The 23,847-nt window shown below is 43.1% G+C and overlaps 1 protein-coding gene across 1 annotated transcript; it reads right to left on the reverse strand.

Moving 5' to 3' along the window:
* Positions 1 to 7,870: 7,870 nt before the first annotated feature.
* On the reverse strand, positions 7,871 to 8,967 carry LOC128474357 (P2Y purinoceptor 2-like). The gene has a single exon (XM_053456671.1). The coding sequence runs from the start codon at positions 8,945 to 8,947 to the stop codon at positions 7,892 to 7,894; it is 1,056 nt and encodes a 351-aa protein (XP_053312646.1). The 5' UTR covers positions 8,948 to 8,967; the 3' UTR covers positions 7,871 to 7,891.
* Positions 8,968 to 23,847: the final 14,880 nt, after the last annotated feature.

Genomic DNA, 23,847 nt, shown 5'->3' on the forward strand with positions numbered 1-23,847 from the left:
ATATTACTGTATACAGCTCTGGGGGTTATATTATTGTATACAGCGCTGGGGGGTTATATTACTGTATACAGCGCTGGGGGGTTATATTACTGTATACAGCGCTGGGGTTATATTACTGTATACAGCGCTGGGGGGTTATATTACTGTATACAGCGCTGGGGTTATATTACTGTATACAGTGCTGGGGGGTTATATTACTGTATACAGCGCTGGGGGTTATATTACTGTATACAGCGCTGGGGGTTATTACTGTATACAGCGCTGGGGGGTTATATTACTGTATACAGCGCTGGGGTTATATTATTGTATACAGCGCTGGGGGGTTATATTACTGTATACAGCGCTGGGGTTATATTACTGTATACAGCGCTGGGGGGTTATATTACTGTATACAGCGCTGGGGTTATATTACTGTATACAGTGCTGGGGGGTTATATTACTGTATACAGCGCTGGGGGTTATATTACTGTATACAGCGCTGGGGGTTATTACTGTATACAGCGCTGGGGGGTTATATTACTGTATACAGCGCTGGGGGGTATATTACTGTATACAGCGCTGGGGGGTTATATTACTGTATACAGCGCTGGGGGTTATATTACTGTATACAGCGCTGGGGAGGTTATATTACTGTATACAGCTCTGGGGGTTATATTACTGTATACAGCGCTGGGGAGGTTATATTACTGTATACAGCACTGGAGGTTATATTACTGTATACAGCGCTGGGGAGGTTATATTACTGTATACAGCGCTGGGGGGTGATATTACTGTATACAGCTCTGGGGGTTATATTACTGTATACAGCGCTGGGAGTTATATTACTGTATACAGCTCTGGGGGTTATATTACTGTATACAGCGCTGGGAGTTATATTACTGTATACAGCGCTGGGGGGGTTATATTACTGTATACAGCGCTGGGGGGTTATATTACTGTATACAGCACTGGGGGGTTATATTACTGTATACAGCGCTGGGGGTTATATTACTGTATACAGCGCTGGGGGTTATATTACTGTATACAGCGCTGGGGGGTATTACTGTATACAGCGCTGGGGGGTTATATTACTGTATACAGCGCTGGGGGGTATTACTGTATACAGCGCTGGGGGGTTATATTACTGTATACAGCGCTGGGGGGTTATATTACTGTATACAGCGTGGTGGGTATATTACTGTATACAGCACTGGGGGTTATATTACTGTATACAGCGCTGGGGGTTATATTACTGTATACAGCGCTGGGGGGTTATATTACTGTATACAGCACTGGGGGGGTTATATTACTGTATACAGTGCTGGGGTTATATTACTGTATACAGCGCTGGGGGGTTATATTATTGTATACAGCGCTGGGGGTTATATTACTGTATACAGCGCTGGGGGTTATATTACTGTATACAGCGCTGGGGGTTATATTACTGTATACAGCGCTGGGGGTTATATTACTGTATACAGCGCTGGGGGGGTTATATTACTGTATACAGTGCTGGGGTTATATTACTGTATACAGCGCTGGGGGGTTATATTACTGTATACAGTGCTGGGGGTTATATTACTGTATACAGCGCTGGGGGTTATATTACTGTATACAGCGCTGGGGGGGTTATATTACTGTATACAGCGCTGGGGGGTTATATTACTGTATACAGCGCTGGGGGTTATAATACGGGGTAGTTGGTATAAATGGAATATTGTTTCTCTAGAGGTTACAGCATCCTTTTTTGTCTGTGAGAGTAAAAGGGAAATAATGTTCTGAATATTACAGAAAGTAATAATTTGGCCGTTTCTCGGTTATTTCATTATTTTGTGTTATTTCACGCGTTTTAACAATGATCTCATCTGTAGCGAGAGCCAAATACGCCTGTTGGTTTGTTGGACGTCGGCCAACGTCTGGTGACCTCCGTGGGGCTTCTTCAGATCCCCAGCGTTCCTCAATACATTTTATTTGCACTTTAACAAGAATCATTCTTAAAAATCACTATTAACAATATTGGGCATCAAGGTTACGGTGAAGGCAAATGATACAGAAAGGACAACGAGAAACCCCAACAGCCTCATGAGCATTTAAAAAAATAATGTTTTCCAGAAAAAAATAAGAGAAAGAAAGAAAGAAAGAAAGAAAGAAAGAAAGAAAGAAAGAAAGAAAGAAAGAAAAAGAAAGAAAGAGAAAGGGTTAGGAATATGATACGTCCAACTGAAAATACCATCCAACGAACACGATGGGTTGAGTTGGGTTTAATGGAGCAAAATATATATATATTCAATGAAATTAACTTGATGGGGTATAGAATTTTACCTTGTGAATTCTGGAAAGAAAAAGAACATATTTATTAAAAATCACTATTTTATTTGCTTACAATTTAGTTGCATTTGGAGATGCCCAGCGTCTCTTCTCCATAATGCACGTGAAGAAGTACATTCAGTTATCCAATTATTTTATCATTCTTACACATTTCCTCTTTTTCTATAGTTACCTTGACAACCTCATTTGATACAAATGGGTCAAAAAATTCCAAACTTGGCGGTAATACGCATAACTAACATCACCTGGACTTTTACTCCACTTCTGTCGGACGGGGGAGTTATAGTTGGGTTCGTTGAGTGCTGCTGAGTGAGGTATGAGAGCATGAATGTGATGAACGGGATGGTCCTTGTCTCGGAAACTATGTGGAGGGAATGGAAGGTCTTCACACGTTTGCAAGAACCAGAAGTCATCTGGAAGTAGTCGAGTTCCACGGTCTTCAGCTAGCAGACACTTTGAGCCATTTCTCACATTCCATAAGAAGAGGAGAACCAGAACATTCCGAATAAACATATTAGCAATGGCGGAGAGCGGACGTAAAGATGTATCCGGTTCCAAAGAATGTCGCGTGAATTTATATCGTATTGCAAATGAGAAAAAGGAGAGAAAAGAGATAAGAAAGAAAGAAAGAAAGGAGAAAAAGGAAAAGAAAGGAGAAAAAGGAAAAGAGAGGAAAAAAGAACAAAAGGCAAGGAGATAAGAGCGAAAATGGGAGGAAAGAATTGCAAAGACGGCCAAGAGAGAGAGAGGCGAAAACCAAATTCTGAGACATAAAGAGGTAATTCAGAGACCGAGGTGCACCCCTTTATCCCGAGATTATAGGAAAAAGCCCCTTTTCTGACAATGAGACGGCAAAGACGCTCAAAAAGAGATCAAAAAACATTTGTGTCTCTTTATGAAGCTCGGAGATAGAGTGGAGCGCATGTTCTGTGTGAATCCGTTTATTCTAGAAGTCTTTTGTTTTCTCCGTATTGGGGTGCGGTGACCGTGTCCGCGGCTGGCGGGAGAGTCCGCAGGCGGTCGGCTCATTTTGTTGACGTATAACAAAGCTGAGCTTTTATTGTGAGATCCGATTCCTTGCCTGTTGACAGATGCAGATTTCTCGTCGTTATTTGTGAATACAGAAAAAAAAAATGCCCGAGAGTCACATGACTTACTGAGATATGACATCATCATTTCAAGACAGTTATGAGAAAACGAATCTCCCGGATCGTCTGTTAATTAAATGTATTTAACCCCTTAATGACAAAGCCCGCACATGTACGGGCTCAAAATGCATTGTTTTCAATGGGTTTAGGGACCGCCCAATGTCCTTAAGGGGTTAAAATCGTTTTCTCATGACCAACAGTGGATGAATGTAACGGGAATTCACTGCTTTCCTCCTCAAACGTCTCCATGAGATGTCAACCATAGCCGTTTACCCACTCAACAGTCAACGAGGGCTGCAGCTTCCCACCCAAGACCACCTCTGCTGGCTGTTGGTAGAACTCCATGGGACTCCTTAGAACTTATCTTTTTCTGCTAGAACAGTGGGGAAGGGAGCCACTGCTTTGCCCTCTTTCTGCTGAATGTTTTAGAACATTCGAGGTTATTTTACATTCCAGCCATTCTATTCACGTTAATGCATGGGGTGGGCATTCTGCTGGGAGGCTGTTCCATATATCTACCACTTCCTTCCATTCCATCTCTAGTTTTAGATGTACTTTCGTTACGGACCCTCTGCCCCGACGCGTTTCACACGGCAAATCCTTTCTCATCGTCAACATGGGAGAAAATCTATTCCCACTCAGTCTTCTTCAATGTGGTTTTAGTAGCGAATTCCCAAGTGGCGTCTTTTGATTCGGGAAACAGAAATGACATTTATTGCGGGCTGTCATAATGGGAAACTGTCTCGGCGACAGGCGTTCTTTGTCGTTTCCCATGAAAGCAGAACAGTCTCTTTGCTCTGCATGCGCGGCCTCTGCCCCACGCGCCGCCGGGCTTCGCCATTTGTCTGTTCGGAAAAAAAAAAAAACTTCTTATTCGGGTCATAAAAAAAAAACAACGAAAATCCAGAGCCATCGGCGCTGTGACATCACAAACCCGCTGGGGGTTTAATTGTGTGCGCGGTGCATTCTGGGTAGTGTTATGCAAATGAGCTCCGCTCTGCTTAAAAGAAAGGCGTAAGTGTAGAGCGTATTTATCCCGAGATATGGAAATGGCTTCTCCATCCTTCCAGGCTTATCCATTAAACCTTAGCATTTGCATGGCGTCCGGGTTCTGCCGTAAGCTCTTGGATGTCTCTCGCGCATGCACGGTTCTGGATAATAATATGCAAAAAAAAAAAGGGCCAATGTTTGGGGAAAAGATTAGAACATGCTCGTCATTCTTCGTTTGCAGGGAATCAGTCAACAGACAGTGGATTTTGGCTACTCAGTCATACGTCGGGCAACTCGAACGCCGCTAGGACGCCAGTATTATTGGCCGTTAAAGCCAAAGACCTAGAATGGATGGAATTCGGTGCAATAAAATGGAATTTACAGCACGGCAAGGAAAGCCGATAAAGGATATAAAGCAGCCATTGGGGAGGAACAACCTGTACATGTGTATGGAGCCCGGCCCCCTCATTTGCCCTTATAGCCCACTACCCGGGTCTATTATTAATTGCAAGATATATTTATATCGGGTTTTTATTCTATTTGAGAAAAGCGAAACCAGAGGATGAAGTATGTTAAGGAGACATAGGGATTTTGGATGCAAAGAGGGACTGGACTGAGTAAACAGGGACAGTTGATTGGTGTGAATATATGCGATTATGCGTCCTTGCAGCACCGTTTCAGCCTCCCTGGGATCATGAAGCCGACGGCGCCACGGATGGAGTTACCAAAACGCTTTTTATACACAATGATACAAAAAAAAAAAACCTCAAACACATATTATTGTAAAACTAATTCTTTAAGTTTAATAAAAACAAAGAAACAAAAAAAACAGACGAGACACTCCAAAAATATATAACATTTTACCTGCTAGAATAAGGTTTAGTATAAATTAGCTGCATTTTAACATATCCACTCCAAAAGTAGATCTATACAATATGTATGAAACATAATAACTAGCAACATGGCCTGAACCAAATCTATACATGTCTTCCTATATCTCTGTACACGCATATCTGTACATAAACACACACCAACACTATATATACATTTTATATATATATATATATACATACACATTTATATATATATCTATATATCTATATATATATATACAGAATATATTTATATAAATACATATATATATATATATATATATATATACGGTATATATATTTATATATATTATTATATATATATATGTGTTTTGTATGTACGTATACACCTATATATTTATATTTATATTATATATACATACACACACATTTATATATATATCTATATATATACAGAGTATACATATATATACCGTATATGGTATTATATATATATATATATATATATATATATATACGGTATATATATATATATTTATATATATTATTATATATACCGTATTTGCTCGATTATAAGACGACCCCGATTATAAGACGACCCCCCAAAATCAAAATATTAATTTAGGAAAAAAACAAAAAGCCTGAATATAAGACTACCCTATAGGGAAAACGTTTTACCAGTAAATATTAATTAATGTAAATTATTTTCATGTTTAATAAAAGCTATGATTGAGAAAAATATATTTTTTAAATTTCCTTTTATTTGCCAACCTGCCCCCCCCAGTTATGCCACTCTGCCCCCAGAAATGCTTTATACCCCCCTATTTGCCACTCTGCCCCATGATATGCCTTATACCCCTGTATGCCACTCTGGCATATAGGGGGTTAAAAGGCATATCATGGGGCTGAGTGGCATATAGGGGGGTATAAAGCATTTCTGGAGGTATATAGGCATATCATGGGGCTGAGTGGCATATAGGGGGTTAAAATGCATTTCTGGAGGTCCAGAAATGCATTTTAACCCCCTATATGCCACTCAGCCCCATGATATGCCTTTTAACCCAGCATGTACTGGCTGCCTTGGCTTGATAGGAGTGTGATTGCTGTTAGCAGTTTGATATATATATATATATCAAACTGCTAACAGCAATCACACTCCTATCAAGCCAAGGCAGCCAGTACATGCTGGAACCTGGGGATGATAGCAGTGGGATTACAGCCTCCATATGCCATGCTACAACCCCCACCCCCCTTACACATCCATGCTATCACACACACACTCACACTCATTCACAAACATTTAAATACTCATTCATTCCCTTAATCACACACACTTCACACATACTCAAAAACCCTCCCCCACCCCCTCACCTGAACTGCAGATCTCCCACTCGCAGACTTCTGCAGGGGACCTGTAGCAACTTCTCTGGCCCCGCCCTCAGAGGAGGGAGGGGGGAGATAGAGTTCTGTGAGGACGCTGCAAGCTTCCTGCCCTGCTTCTAACAGAAGAGACGCTGCTCGCGACCGGTAAGCAGCATGGCGCCAGCATTTTTTTGGGGTCTGATTAGAAGACGACCCCGATTATAAGACGAGGGGTATTTTTCAGAGCATTTGCTCTGGAAGAAACCTCGTCTTATAATCGAGCAAATACGGTATATTTATATATATATGTGTTTTGTATGTACTTATACACCTATATATATACAGTTGCCGTATGTCGATACCCGGTCAAAAAGGAGCAGATCCCAGAATAATGAACTGAATGTTGTAATTGGTTGTAATTAAGTTGGGGATGGCCATTGTGTATCAGTGACGGTATTAAACTTTTGGGCTGCCCCCCTCCACAGCTTGCGTCTGCACCACATTAAAAAGCGCGCCGTACCTTTAAAGCGTCGGGCTATGATGTCATATCTTTGCAGTCCGTGTCTTAAAGGCGCGCAGCGCTTACTATTTCAGTCTATGGAGGGCGTGCTGAGTCGGTGTAAATGGGATCAAAGATCGCTCCCGTAACCGGCCCCTCGAACAACAAAACAGAGGGCAATCTAGAAACCCCCGCCCCCCCCGGGTCGGGCAGCAGGGTCTGCATCCATGGTATATTTATCTTGGGCAATAACTTAAGTCTGGCCTCCAGCCACCTCCTCTTCACTACTTTTTGCATCATCAAATGAATTTAATAAAACTACCTATAACTTTAGGCAGAACTTGCATTATTTGATCAACTTCCTGTCCCTTCTCCTCCCCCCCGGCTCTTACAAAGGCTGCCTCAGCCAATCAGCAACAATCAGCCACTTCATTCATTAATGAATGGGGCACGATGAGGTTTTTTTTTCTTCTTCGGGTTACATTAGATTTGGAAATTACAACAACAAGCCTCTGTTATCGGAGTAGAAAATGTCTATCGCTTGTTAATGAATTAACCCTTTAAATACCCCTACAGACGTCAACCTATTTAAAGGGGGTTCAGAATGCGTGAGCAGAGTCCTTGAAAACGGAAATTATTAAATTAAAATGTTGTGCGAGTTAGAAAATCCTAGTTATTTCCCAAAGTTCTATACGTTCTTCCCGTGAAAGGTACGGACCCCCATGCCCCCCCCCCCGTTAGTTCTGTGTTCTTCACATCCTGGTGATCACGGTCAGGCTAGGGCTCGGGGCACTATCGTTAGCAACGTTTCCGTCCCCCACCGAGCTCCAGTTGTTGTCCTGCATGTAGTTTGAGATCTTGCTTTTCATCTTGGTGATGCGGCTCCGGCCGATAATATTAATATTCCGCCGGACGGTCTGCCCGGCCAGGAAGTACAAGATGGGGTCGAGGCAGCTGTTGACGCTGGCCAACGGCCGGGTCACCTTGTAAGCCAAGTTGATAGCGTTCAGAACGTCGCACTCGAGGTCCATCTTGCGGAAGTAATAATAAAGTGTCCGGTTGACGTGGAACGGTAAGAAGCAGACAATGAAGACGAGGAGAACGATGATGATCATCTTGATGGACTTCCTCTTGGACTTGGAAGTCTGAGAAGTGGCTGCTGATGGCTTCAGGAGAGCTTTTGTCATCAGCACGTAGCAGGCCAGGATGGTGACGAAAGGAACGCAAAACAACAAGGCCAGGTTGACCGTGCTGTAGATGACAAACGTGTCGAAGAGGTCCGCGCTGGAGGTGTCGTGGCAGATGGTGTTGTCCCCGTTGCTGCTGGTCGTTACAAAGTACAGGATCGGGGACTGGAAGGCGGATACAATCACCCAGACCAAGACGGAGATGATCCGAGCGTTCCGGACCTTTAGCCAGCCCAGCGACTTCATGGGGTAACAGATCCCGAGGAAGCGGTGGATGCTGATGCAGAGGAGGAAGAAGATGCTGCAGTACATGTTGGTGTAGAAGAGGAACTTGACTATTTTGCACAACCCCACGCTAAACGGCCAGTTGTCTCCCTGGGAGTAATAGTACACCAGCAGGGGCAGGGATATCACATACATCATGTCGCATATGGCCAGGTTGAACATGTACGTGGTCGAGGCGTTCCAGGGTTTTATGCGGAATATGAAGATGTAGAGCGCCGCTACGTTGAGGATCAATCCCACGCAGAAGACGATGCCGTAGGACACGGGCAGGAGGACGTATTTGAAGTCCTCGTCGAACTTACACCTGTACGTGGAGTTTTCCCCGGAAGAATTCATGATTGCAGCTCTTTGATGCCGGCCCTATGGAAAAGAAAGAGAAAGAATAAGCACAAAGCCGCCCATAATATCAGATTATTTCAAGCTGGTATGTAAAGTAATACTAATTATAGTCCATTTCTCATGAAGGGCATGCAACTTTTTGAAAGACGCAGATATTTTATTGGGGGAGGGGGATTAAAGAGGGTAGTAGATGCATGGAACTGCCTCCTAGTGGTGGAAGATGATTCAGTGAGGAGTGAATGTATTAATATATATTTTTGTTAATTATATTTGCTAATAGGCCCCGTAAAACAGTTTCCCCCGATGCCGAATAAAGACGATAATGAGAAAAATTTATTATTTTTTTTACATTTTTATAATCAGTTTAAAAAAAAAAAAAAAAAATACTTCTCAAGTTTTTTTTTTTTTTTTTTTAGCCAATCATTTTCATTTAGATGATGAATGAAATCCCTGTCGCCGGTGAACAATCTTGGCTAAAACGCTAATAATTAACCCCTTAATGACAAAGTCATTAGGGACCGCCCGTTGTCCTTAAGGGGTTAAAAGAAAATCGATACGGGGTTTCACGGAGCAACTTCGCTGACATGGTACAAGACCTCCCGGCTTCACCTTATCAAAGCAAACAAAGAAAGGTGGACTCTGCAACCATTTCGCTATTTCGAGATAACGCGACCCGTGTGACTCCAAAACCCGGGAGAGCGACAATAAAAAGAAAGCGAAAAGCCAAGGTAACTCAAAGTCCGAAAGCCTCAGAGAATGTGAAGTTTGATTTCCCACCGCCACATCGGGAGGTTTGGGGACTCGGCTTGGTTTCCACACCATTCCTGGGGGGCAAAAAAGCGCTACGTTGTTACAAAATAGTCGGTGATTCAACTCCCAGGACACCGAGTCGGGTAACAAGCGCTAAATACTTAACACTACGTGCGCATTTAGTGCGCGTTACTTTGTTTCTCTCCGTACTGAATGCTGTTCTTTCAAATAAAAGTCAACAATAAGGTTCAATTACGCAAAACTAGCTGTAAAAAAAGTGTCCAGATCCCCTTGATACGAAATGAAAGTAAATCTGAATCTCAAACGCTAAATATATATATATATAAAATCCTACACCTTTTTATCATATGTACCTTACAACTGTTTGGCATACATATGTGGGAAGTAATTAAATATTTGTCAATTATATATATATATCTCAATTATATTTAGAGTAGATATGTATATATCCGGTATATATCACTGACATTTATTTAATGACTCAATTATTAAAATAAATTAAATATATGTATATATATATACACATATATAATTTATTAATTTATTTTCATAATGACTGATAATAACAATGGCAAAATAATAATGGTAATTAATACAGTAATAACTGCCTGCATTTATATTTAAAAAGTAAAAGCGCTGCAATATTATAAGGTTATCGCGCCCTGCCTGCCAATTTCTACAACTCGTGCTATTGTTTATTAATGGATTAACGTATGATTTATTGACGTATTTAGCTCCATCATATCCGGCATTTTTGGTGCCCTTTAATATAGGCTGAGAGACCCCCGGTGTCACCCTCTGATGTCATAGTTATCATTCCAACGCTCTGTGCCACCAGTCTGCAGGAAACGCCGTCGGAGGCGGTAAGAGGAAGTAGATCGTTTCTCTAGCGCAGATTATGATGCAACGCTGGACTTTTCACCTGACTTTAACCCAGGAGCGTTTGTTCTCCGCTGTTCCAGGAACCAAGCTGTGTCCAAACGCTGAATTCCCCAATTGTCTTGGTGGGGGGGTAGTTATTCCGTCCGTGTGGCTGTTAAAGTGAAGTAGTCCACATCTCTCACAGACTGGGGTGGCCACCAGCAAAAAACCCTCTCCCCCGCACCGTGGGGTTATATATATATATATATATAGGGGCAGAATTAAAGGGCAGGTTAATGGGGGCAATTTTTTACAAGCCGAATAACCTGAATGGGCACTCGGTATCTCGTTAGGTCCCCCCTTGGACCTTTAGGCGTAGGATCCATCACTCGTCATCTGGTATCTGGGGGTCTCGTTCCAAAATGAATCGCTCTCTTCTCTTCTCTATTATGTTCATCTTAGCGGATCTGTCGGGTTTTTTTCCCGCTATTTTCGCTATCTATGGTAACCGCCTATCAGTGCCGGCTTTTGCGTCACGTGACAATCACGCGTTCCCGGCGAAAATAGAAAGGAGCCAAATTTGGCATGGTGATGGAATTATATCTGGGAATAATTCATCGGGACGTTAAAAATGTGAAATTATACAAAGAGAGAAAAAAAACCCAAATATAAGCCGAGAACATCTGGGGCAGGCATTGGAGCTAAACCTCTTTTTTTAATTTGAATTGTAAGCTCTAGAAAGCAGCTGCCTCAAAAATGCACCACCGTGTGTAACCCCCACATCGTGCCACGCAATAATGCCGGATACGCTCCCTCGCCGCATCAGCCTCTGCCGCCTCTGCTGGGACGCCGGTCCACTTACCCACTACCTTCGATGCGCCGGTGGAAGCAGCTGGGGCTTACATGTTATAAGCGGGGACGTCAAGATCCTCCCTGGGAACACCTCGCTCAGAAATCTGAACTATGTGCATGCGCGGGCGCTAGAAAAGATAAAATCTCAACTCGGAGACAGAGCGAGTTGGTGTGGATTGCAATTAGCGCCTTGTAATTAACCGGAATGATGAGACAGTAAAAAAAAATCTTATCGGGTTTTGCAAATTCACAACAACTGATTAGAATCCTTGGCGACCTTCAGAGGATTGAAGCCACTTATTAACTTCTATTAACGTGTTTGTGTATTTCTTTAAGTCAGATTATTATCTGCTGCCGGATTATCTGCCCTAGAGACTGAAGACAAACAGCTCAACGTTCATCTTTGGTTCTCGTGGAATAAACTTTATTTTAGAACAAGTTATCTTCCAGCAAAAAAAAAATAATAATAAAACTTGAACTGTGTTATTGTATCTATGGTATGTGACCAAAAGTATTGGGACACCTCACCATCACACCTATATGAGCTTCTTGGACGCCGCATTCTAAATACAGAGACATTAATGGGTAGTTGGCTCTTCGGGGATGGATTTCCACAGGATTTTGGGGAGTTTCTGTGGGATTTTCGCCCGTTCATCCAGTAGAGGGTCTGTGAGGTCATCACTGATGTTGGACGAGACGCCCCGGCTCGCGATCTCCGTTCCGGATCATCCCAAAGGTGTCCATTGAGGTTGAGGTCGGGGCTCTGTGCGGCCGGCCAAGTTCTTCCACCCCAAACTCATCCAGCCGTGTCTTTATGGAGCTCGCTTTGGGCTCCGGGTGCAGTCACGCTGGAATAGAAAAAGATCTTCCCCAAAACTGTTCCCAAAAAGCTGGAAGCCGAGCGTCGTCCAAAATGTCTTGTTGGAGCGTATTTTAAAAATGATCAAATTGAGGCGTTAACAATGAACGTACATTTAGTGTTTGGAGAATGACTACGGTCTAGCGGTCAACCATCATTAGGAAAATACTAAAAAAAACAATTAACCAAAAACTAACAAAAGGTAACAAAAGTAACAAAAACTACCTATATCTAGTGACTTTGCTTTGTTGAAAGGCTTAGTTGTTGTGGAGTTATTTAGGTCAAACTCATTGAAGCCGAGACCGGAGGCAGCTTGTGGCAGAGCCAGGATTGTGCGATCAATTTCCAGCCCCGAGGTTCTCTCTCTCGGGGTAACAGATCCGCTTTAAGGATCTTACGACTGAGCAGATTTTCTAAGCACGCGGTAACGCGATCCATCCCTTTTCTTGTAATTGCCCTCATGATGTTTCCGAGTCGTATAATCTGAAGCACATATGTTCCTGCGCAAACAAACACTCAACCAGCTGTTTATTTAATCAATATTCACAAAGCGCGTCTGTCTTCGTTTGCCGTATGGGGCATCTTCTCCATTGATTCTGCTTTATTGCTTTTAACAGATACATTGTAACAAGTACCGTAGTAAAAGTCTGCCGGGGAAAGGCATAGTCGGGCTTCCCTCCGTCGCGGAAAGAGTTAAACATTACAAAACAGATGATTTTCCTGTATTTTTAAAGGGATGACCTGGGGTTCATTGATCTTTAAGAGCTTAAATAAATCAATGCCGTCCCGTCTGTTTGCAATCAATACAATCTATCGATCAGCCAAGACCGTGATTAGAGGTTATTGGAATATAAACGCTTATACAGGTGCCCCCGGTGGTCATAGCGAGAACTACAGCTATCGATCGATCAATCAATCGATCAATTAACAAAAGCTATTGTACGATCATCAAATTCTACAAACTAGAACAGATCAGGAAGGAGCGCCAGCGCAGCAGAAATCTCCGGCTGTATCCGTGTTTCAGGATTTGGTTCTCGGCCAAAGATTTCACATCTGAGGCTTTCTGGAGACCGATTGACACTGAGCTTACGTGCTTCCTACATTCCTCTGCCTATATGGCTCAACCAATAAGATAAGGCTTTGGTTGTCTTTGTTAACAGCCAATTGATGAGAGAGTGCTGTAGAGGTCTAAAGACCACCTTCTGTTGCCACACACACACACTGTGCCAATACATGATGCCCCTGGGTGCAAAAACTTATAAGGGGTCTCCCACCATACATTTATATATCCTTTTAATAAAATATTTGAAAAGCTCCTTGTAAAACTTCAGACTTCGCATCAGCATCCAATAGTTTTATCTGTGTAGTGGGTATAAACATGTTACCGAACAGCGCTACGGAATCTGCTGGCGCCATAGCTATATCATGTTATGCAATATAAGCCCGCAGCCTCCTCGGCTCACGTCAAAAACGACCTTTCCCTTTAAGTGAAGAACGGACAAAGTTTGGTGAAACTCGCTTATAGTTTATGTGAAGACCTAGCGCATGCGGACGTGGCGGCCGGCCAAGTCTCCAGCTCCATGCCGTCATCTCGCGTGTGATAATCTCATTATACGAGTCAATCCACCCGCACGCTCAGGGGGTCACATAATGGATCCACAGTGATCTGACCCAGCGGCAGGACCCGCTTCCGTCACCAAAAAAGACCTCAGTCATACCGGAAACCTTAAAACATGTTTTATTAAATGGAATAAAAATATCTGTAAGGATTAGGAATGTTAGTTAACGAGCATGTTCTGGGATTCTATACATATGATTATATTAATTATTATTATATTAATTATATGCCTGAAGGACAAGGCACCGGGTTACAGCGAACTGCGTCTCCAAACACAGCATAATTACCATTCTCACCCAGTATTTACCTTATTTGTTCACAATTACCCTACTTATCTCTTCTTTCTATTTGTCAGCACTCAGTTTTTTTGTCACCACAGAGAAGATTAGAATTTTTTATCAGAGGTCACGGAAAACACGTCTCGTCTGCGCTCATCCATAGGTGGGGGTTTCTGCCGTCACTAAGAGATGCTCATGCTTCAGTTCTCCGCTTGCTCATTCATTGATATACAGGACGGGATTAGTTATACGGGGGGAGAGTATATAATATATAATATGAGGAATATACAGGATATAACGGGTTATAAGGACGGGATTAGTTATACGGCCGGAGAGTATATAATATATAATATGAGGAATATACAGGGATATAACGGGTTATAAGGACGGGATTAGTTATATGGCCGGAGAGTATATAATATATAATATGAGGAATATACAGGATATAACGGGTTATAAGGACGGGATTAGTTATACGGCCGGAGAGTATATAATATATAATATGAGGAATATACAGGGATATAATGGGTTATAAGGAAGGGATTAGTTATACGGACGGAGAGTATATAATATATAATATGAGGAATATACAGGGATATAACGGGTTATAAGGACGGGATTAGTTATACGGCCGGAGAGTATATAATATATAATATGAGGAATATACAGGATATAACGGGTTATAAGGACGGGATTAGTTATACGGCCGGAGAGTATATAATATATAATATGAGGAATATACAGGGATATAACGGGTTATAAGGACGGGATTAGTTATACGGGGGAGAGTATATAATATATAATATGAGGAATATACAGGGATATAACGGGTTATAAGGACGGGATTAGTTATACGGGATGGAGAGTATATAATACATAATATGAGGAATATACAGGATATAACGGGTTATAAGGACGGGATTAGTTATACGGGGGGGGAGTATATAATATATAATATGAGGAATATACAGGATATAACGGGTTATAAGGATGGGATTAGTTATACGGGGGAGAGTATATAATATATAATATGAGGAATATACAGGGATATAACGGGTTATAAGGACGGGATTAGTTATACGGGGGGGGGAGTATATAATATATAATATGAGGAATATACAGGGATATAACGGGTTATAAGGACGGGATTAGTTATACGGCCGGAGAGTATGTAATATATAATATGAGGAATATACAGGATATAACGGGTTATAAGGACGGGATTAGTTATACGGCCGGAGAGTGTATAATATATAATATGAGGAATATACAGGGATATAACGGGTTATAAGGACGGGATTAGTTATACGGGCCGGAGAGTATATAATATATAATATGAGGAATATACAGGATATAACGGGTTATAAGGACGGGATTAGTTATACGGGGGGAGAGTGTATAATATATAATATGAGGAATATACAGGATATAACAGGTTATAAGGACGGGATTAGTTATACGGGCCAGAAAGTATATAATATATAAAATGAGGAATATACAGGGATATAACGGGATATAAGCACGGGATTAGTTATACGGCCGGAGAGTATATAATATATAATATGAGGAATATACAGGATATAACGGGTTATAAGGACGGGATTAGTTATACGGCCGGAGAGTATATAATATATAATATGAGGAATATACAGGATATAACGGGTTATAAGGACGGGATTAGTTATACGGCCGGAGAGTATATAATATATAATATGAGGAATATACAGGATATAACGGGTTATAAGGACGGGATTAGTTATACGGAGGGGAGAGTATATAATATATAATATGAGGAATATACGGGGATATAATGGGATTTGCTATAGTTTATTGATTCAGTGACAAATCATTCGCCAATTTGGAATTTTTTGAGGCACAATTGGAAATCTCTTCAATGTATTTTTGCCTCCTTCTGGATCAAAAGCAAGGATGAACTGATGAGGGATTTGGGTCATTTTCAAGTTAAAATACTATGTTACTTTGATAGAGCATTCTATATATATATATATATATATATATATAAATAAGAGAACAAAACAAGAGATTTCACGCCACGTTGGCGATCGCATGACGAGGGACTCCTCCCGTTGAGGACACGTTATGTGGATTTGTCTTCTGGGTGGATCGATTTCACATTTATTTGGTCGTTTTCATTATTTGCCGCCGAAGTGATTGATAGCGCGAGACTGAAATACTCACGGAACTGTCATGCGTGTGCGGAATATTGCAGATTTACATCTGTCGGGCGGCTATCTTAAATAAACATTTATTATCGGCGAGGCTTAGCTGTTCTAATTCTATGAGGGATAGAATTATTTTCAGAATGTTTTTTTTTTGTCTTCCTTATCACCGGGTGTCCGCCTGCCCCAGGATATAAAGCGTTCTCACGGATCAGATCGACAGAAAAAGAAATAATTACAGCCTAAAACGTTTTTTTTTCAGATTTTAATTCCCTGTTTTTTGGCAACTAATCTTTGCAAAGGGTTAAAGAGTCATAAGCTGCGTATTTAATAATCATAAATAATATTTGGATTTTGGATACCCTTGCAGGGTCACCTCAGTGTCCTCGGCAGGAGCCTCAATAAATAAAGTATATTAAAGCACTAAAATTCACCAAAATGTACTAAATTCTTCACCTTCAGGAGAAGCTCCAGCTCTAGATCTGAGAGAAAACGCCACTTTCTTGGTCTGACCTTTCTTGCCACTGATTGGTTGCTTGAAGCAGCCAATCAGCGGCAGGAAAACACTCTTATTGAAATCAATCGTAATGCTTTCTGTCTATTTAGACCGCCCGAAAATCTGACTGAACTCATCTCTTGCACAGACGAGACCTAGGGGGGTGGAAAAAGGGGCCAAATGCATATGAGGGGAGACCAAGGGACCACATATCTATTATATACATTAACGTCCATATAATGGCAGCAGCGTACCTTTAAGATGTGATTAAATCCACCCTGTCACGGAGCTGGCTAGTGCGACCGACTACCTCCGCTGACTTGTGCTCCCTTAGCCTGGGACAACACTCTTTCCCCGGTTCCCCAGTCACTAGCCGAGACTCAGTGTAGGGTAAAACCAAACGAAGACTGATTTATTTCTCACACACAGAGCTGGATAAATCCAGCAAAACACACATTAACATAAAACAAGATATTGGGACACAAACCGCCCCCTTAATCTGCCTCCCAGAGACAACAGGGGCAGTAACGGGATTAACAATACAATAGGGGTCCCAACCTCCACTATCTATTACCGGCCAAAACCAGTGCCAGGGGTGGCCGGGGTAAATGTCTGTAGTGATGGAACTGGGGGGGGGGACACAACATATAGTGCACCATGGGGGGGGTCTGATATTAAACTAAAACAATGGTGGCAGATCCTGGCTGTCTGCTGGAGATAATCCCCTCAGTGATGAGATGATACTGGTGGGGGTGACACAGAAGTCTTTACAAACCCAGGGCCCATAGGCAGGACTCACATATATGTAACTATTTGTGTACAGATGGGGCAAATTCATTTTTTTCCCCGCCACCCATTTCTGTGCAGTAAGGCGCCATCCGTCAAAGTGACTCCGCCCCCAAGGAAGTGCCGAGGAACACATAACATATGTTATAGACACATAAATAAATGACACGTAAATAATCCACTCAGAACTTGGCCGACAGTCGCTTTCCTGTCTTGGCGTAATCTGTATATTCAGTATATACCACGGGAAGCGGACGCCGTGCGTTATATACAGCAACGCCTGCCACTTACTATACGATGTATTTACTATACTGTGAGATTTCTCATCTCCCTGACTTCACTGAACGGCCGGGCCTGGGGAGCTTCTCCTGCAAGAAGGGCTGAGCCAGCCCTGTATAATGTATAGATAAAAAGGGAAGGCCCATGGAAAAAATATTTTTCCCTATGAGCATAACCCTAAGTACTGTATACAGTAATATAACCCCAAGTACTATATACAGTAATATAACCCCCCAGCACTGTATACAGTAATATAACCCCCAGCGCTGTATACAGTAATATAACCCCCCAGCACTGTATCCAGCAATATAACCCCCAGCACTGTATACAGTAATATAACCCCCCAGCGCTGTATACAGTAATATAACCCCCAGCGCTGTATACAGTAATATAACCCCCAGCGCTGTATACAGTAATATAACCCCCAGCGCTGTATACAGTAATATAACTCCCAGCGCTGTATACAGTAATATAACCCCCCAGCGCTGTACACAGTAATATAACCCCCAGCGCTGTATACAGTAATATAACCCCCCAGCGCTGTATACAGTAATATAATCCCCAGCGCTGTATCCAGCAATATAACCCCCAGCACTGTATACAGTAATATAACCCCCCAGCGCTGTATACAGTAATATAACCCCCCCAGCACTGTAAACAGTAATATAACCCCCCAGCACTGTATACAGTAATATAACCCCCAGCACTGTATACAGTAATATAACCCCCCAGCGCTGTATACAGTAATATAACCCCCCAGCACTGTATACAGTAATATAACCCCCAGCACTGTATATACAGTAATATAACCCCCAGCACTGTATACAGTAATATAACCCCCAGCACTGTATCCAGCAATATAACCCCCAGCACTGTATACAGTAATATAACCCCCCAGCGCTGTATACAGTAATATAACCCCCCCAGCACTGTAAACAGTAATATAACCCCCCAGCACTGTATACAGTAATATAACCCCCCAGCGCTGTATACAGTAATATAACCCCCCAGCGCTGTATACAGTAATATAACCCCCAGCACTGTATATACAGTAATATAACCCCCAGCGCTGTATACAGTAATATAACTCCCAGCGCTGTATACAGTAATATAACCCCCAGCGCTGTGTACAGTAATATAACCCCCCCAGCGCTGTATACAGTAATATAACCCCCAGCGCTGTATACAGTAATATAACCCCCAGCACTGTATACAGTAATATAACCCCCAGCACTGTATACAGTAATATAACCCCCCAGCGCTGTATACAGTAATATAACCCCCCAGCGCTGTATACAGTAATATAACCCCCAGCACTGTATACAGTAATATAACCCCCCAGCGCTGTATACAGTAATATAACCCCCCCAGCGCTGTATACAGTAATATAACCCCCCAGCGCTGTATACAGCAATATACCCCCCAGCACTGTATACAGTAATATAACCCCCCAGCGCTGTATACAGTAATATAACCCCATCGCTGTATACAGTAATATAACCCCCCAGCACTGTATACAGTAATATAACCCCCAGCACTGTATACAGTAATATAACCCCCAGCACTGTATACAGTAATATAACCCCCAGCACTGTATACAGTAATATAACCCCCCAGCGCTGTATACAGTAATATAACCCCCCAGCGCTGTATACAGTAATATAACCCCCAGTGCTGTATACAGTAATATAACCCCCAGCACTGTATACAGTAATATAACCCCCCAGCGCTGTATACAGTAATATAACCCCCAGCACTGTATACAGTAATATAACCCCCCCAGCGCTGTATACAGTAATATAACCCCCAGCGCTGTATACAGTAATATAACCCCCCAGCACTGTATACAGTAATATAACCCCCCAGCACTGTATACAGTAATATAACCCCTAGCGCTGTATACAGTAATATAACCCCCCAGCACTGTATACAGTAATATAACCCCCAGCGCTGTATACAGTAATATAACCCCCAGCGCTGTATACAGTAATATAACCCCCAGCGCTGTATACAGTAATATAACCCCCCAGCACTGTATACAGTAATATAACCCCTAGCGCTGTATACAGTAATATAATCCCCCCAGCGCTGTATACAGTAATATAACCCCCCAGCGCTGTATACAGTAATATAACCCCCCAGCGCTGTATACAGTAATATACCCCCCAGCGCTGTATACAGAAATATAACCCCCAGCGCTGTATACAGTAATATAACACCCAGCGCTGTATACAGCAATATACCCCCAGCGCTGTATACAGTAATATAACCCCCAGCGCTGTATACAGTAATATAACCCCCCAGCACTGTATACAGTAATATAACCCCCAGCGCTGTATACAGTAATATAACCCCCCCAGCGCTGTATACAGTAATATAACCCCCAGCGCTGTATACAGTAATATACCCCCCAGCACTGTATACAGTAATATAACCCCCCCAGCGCTGTATACAGTAATATAACCCCCAGCGCTGTATACAGTAATATAACCCCCCAGCACTGTATACAGTAATATAACCCCCAGCACTGTATACAGTAATATAACCCCCAGCGCTGTATACAGTAATATAACCCCCCAGCACTGTATACAGTAATATAACCCCCAGCGCTGTATACAGTAATATAACCCCCAGCGCTGTATACAGTAATATAACCCCCAGCGCTGTATACAGTAATATAACCCCCCAGCACTGTATACAGTAATATAACCCCCAGCGCTGTATACAGTAATATAATCCCCCCAGCGCTGTATACAGTAATATAACCCCCCAGCGCTGTATACAGTAATATAACCCCCCAGCGCTGTATACAGTAATATACCCCCCAGCGCTGTATACAGAAATATAACCCCCAGCGCTGTATACAGTAATATAACACCCAGCGCTGTATACAGCAATATACCCCCAGCGCTGTATACAGTAATATAACCCCCAGCGCTGTATACAGTAATATAACCCCCCAGCACTGTATACAGTAATATAACCCCCAGCGCTGTATACAGTAATATAACCCCCCCAGCGCTGTATACAGTAATATAACCCCCAGCGCTGTATACAGTAATATAACCCCCAGCGCTGTATACAGTAATATAACCCCCCAGCGCTGTATACAGTAATATAACCCCCAGCGCTGTATACAGTAATATAACCCCCAGCGCTGTATACAGTAATATAACCCCCAGCGCTGTATACAGTAATATAACCCCCAGCGCTGTATACAGTAATATAACCCCCAGCGCTGTATACAGTAATATAACCCCCCAGCGCTGTATACAGTAATATACCCCCCAGCACTGTATACAGTAATATAACCCCCAGCACTGTATACAGTAATGTCTGATTTTATCTCGTTTTGTTCCAATAAACCCCCTTTATCTGCAGAGCTGGAGCCCCCGTTGTTGTCAGTCATGTGATATTTTGGGTGACACTGAGCTGATGCTTTATGGTGATGCTAATGAAGAAAGCCTGAGTCATGCATCGGTGAGCCGGGTTTTGGGTGTCTGAGCGGCCGTCAGAAAACGCGGCCAAGATTTTCTTTGGTAAGTGAAAGTTTACATGAGAAATTATTTTAACCCTTTCTTTAGCTGGTAGTTTTCCTCTATAGACTTTCACTAGTCAGTCTGTCTGTCTGTGTGATTAAGACTGAGCCATTCTATTGTTCCCCAGGCAGTATGATAAGGAGTCGGGGGGTTTAGTAGATCGGGGATCAGATAACAGAGCGAGAATCATACAAACGGCTGATATGCAGCTGCCTGAAAACTTTATATTATGGGGCAAAAACTATTACTGGTTTGTAAAAATGTATTTTATCTGATATTAGTAATTACACAATTGTGGGGGGGGGTCTTTAAAATGAGATGCTTTTAAAGAACAGCTTTATGTATACATTATACAGGGCCAGCTCTGCAAATACTCACCTTTTGTTTTATGCAAAATAACGGATCAGTAACCAAAATACATGGAATTTTAAAACACTTTGTTCTGTCTGCGATGCCCTCATACCCAGCAAACACTCTGACCTCCTACAAAAGAGGGGCATCAGGGGGGAGAGAGGGGCATCAGGGGGAGGAGAGAGGGGCATCAGGGGGAGGAGAGAGGGGCATCGGGGGAGGAGAGAGGGGCATCAGGGGGAGGAGAGAGAGGCATCAGCGGGAGGAGAGAGAGGCATCAGGGGTAGGAGAGAGGGGAATCAGAGGAGGAGAGAGGGGCATCAGGGGGAGGAGAGAGAGGCATCAGGGGGAGGAGAGAGGGGCATCAGGGGAGGAGAGAGCGGCATCAGGGGGGAGAGAGGGGCATCAGGGGAGGAGAGCGAGGCATCAGGGGAGGAGAGAGGGGCATCAGGGGGAGGAGAGAGAGGCATCAGGGGGAGGAGAGAGGGGCATCGGGGGAGAGAGGGAACCCAAAGAGGGACTGGGGAAACTAAACAGGGACGTTTGGGAGGTATGCAGTTTAGTTGTAATTTTTGCCCCCAAACAGCTGGAGAGGGTTACTCGACCCTCATCCACTCACCCCGGGGGGGGGGTCTCGCTCTCTGTAAGTAACTCCCAGTAATTCTAGCCGTGAGTTTCTTGATTCCATGATTTTTAGCTTTAATTTGGCGGGAATTCCCTCTGGAGGCGACGTTCCTTTATAATCCTCATTCCTTAAAGGGGCCGGGGGGCAGGTCCAGGGGACGCTCTCGGCCAATCAAGCCCCCCCAATATCCCGCTGGCCAATGGGCTGGTTACAAGGTAGATCTTTGGCCACACCCACCAGCCTATTCGCGTTATAGAGGCTGTGCCGGCCTCCTTACACTTCAATAAAAGGCGCTGCGTACCTTTCGTAATAACGGTAAAGCTGTGGGGGGGGGTTTCCGATTGCTATGGCAGCAACCTATCCTTGCCTGCTTTTGTGTCACATGACAATTAAGTGTTCCCGGCAAAAATATGAACAAGATTGAATTTGGTCCGAAAAAATCATCATTTCTGGGAAGGGGTTTGGCCGTTAAATACCGATAGGAGTATTGTTGCTAACGCCGCGTTTAGTAACTATAGAAATAGCAGTAATACCTGCCAAAGCTAGCGGACTGCAGCCAAAAAGTCCCTCCACAACAACCACAAAACACACAAAGCCCAAAAGCGACAGTGAGGAGCGCAACACGAGTCCGAAGAAAAAAAACAACGCGGACTGCATCGACGAATCAACAGAAAGCCGCAAAACTCCGGCTGCCAAGCGGCCAATCCCCTGCCAGCGAGCCACACATGGAGACAAGCCTGGATACCGACGCGTTCGCTCCTCCGCGGTTACCTGCTGTGACCTCTAACCCCCCCGATCATTTAAGGCTTTATTCAGTAAATGGTTAAAAAATCCAGAATATTCTAAATAATAACACAGGATCGTTACGCGAGTCAAACCTATTCCTGCCGAAGGGTTAAGGATATGAAATCAACACATAAACATTTTCAGGTTTCTATGGTAACCGCCTATCAGCGCATGTATGTACATTACACGACAATTAAGCATTTCCTGAAAAAATGTATGAATGACAAAACATTTTCCATGATGAAAAAAAATCTTTCTGGGGAGTTTTTGGACGTTCAGCAGGACCAGGAATTATGTTTCAAAGGGGAGAGAAGAGGGGATGGGGGGAGAGAAGAGGGAGAGGGGATGAGGAGAGACGAGGGAGAGGGGATGGGGAGAGAGAAGGGATGGGAGAGAAGAGAGAGAAAGAGAGGGGATGGGGAGAGAAGAGAGAGAAAGAGGGGATGGGGAGAGAAGACGGAGAGGGGATGAGGAGAGAAAAGGGGATGGGGAGATATGAGAGAGAGAAGGGATGGGGAGAGGGGATGGGAGAGAAGAGAGAGAAAGAGAGGGGATGGGGAGAGAAGAGAGAAAGAGGGGATGGGGAGAGACGAGAGAGAAAGAGGGGATGGGGAGA

This window comes from Spea bombifrons, chromosome 2 (genome assembly GCF_027358695.1).
Source record: "Spea bombifrons isolate aSpeBom1 chromosome 2, aSpeBom1.2.pri, whole genome shotgun sequence".
Classification (NCBI taxonomy): Eukaryota; Metazoa; Chordata; class Amphibia; order Anura; family Pelobatidae; genus Spea; species Spea bombifrons.

Bases quoted from the DNA above. Each gene is read 5' to 3' on its own strand.
- LOC128474357 (XM_053456671.1), bottom strand. From the start codon at position 8,947: ATGAATTCTTCCGGGGAAAACTCCACGTACAGGTGTAAGTTCGACGAG.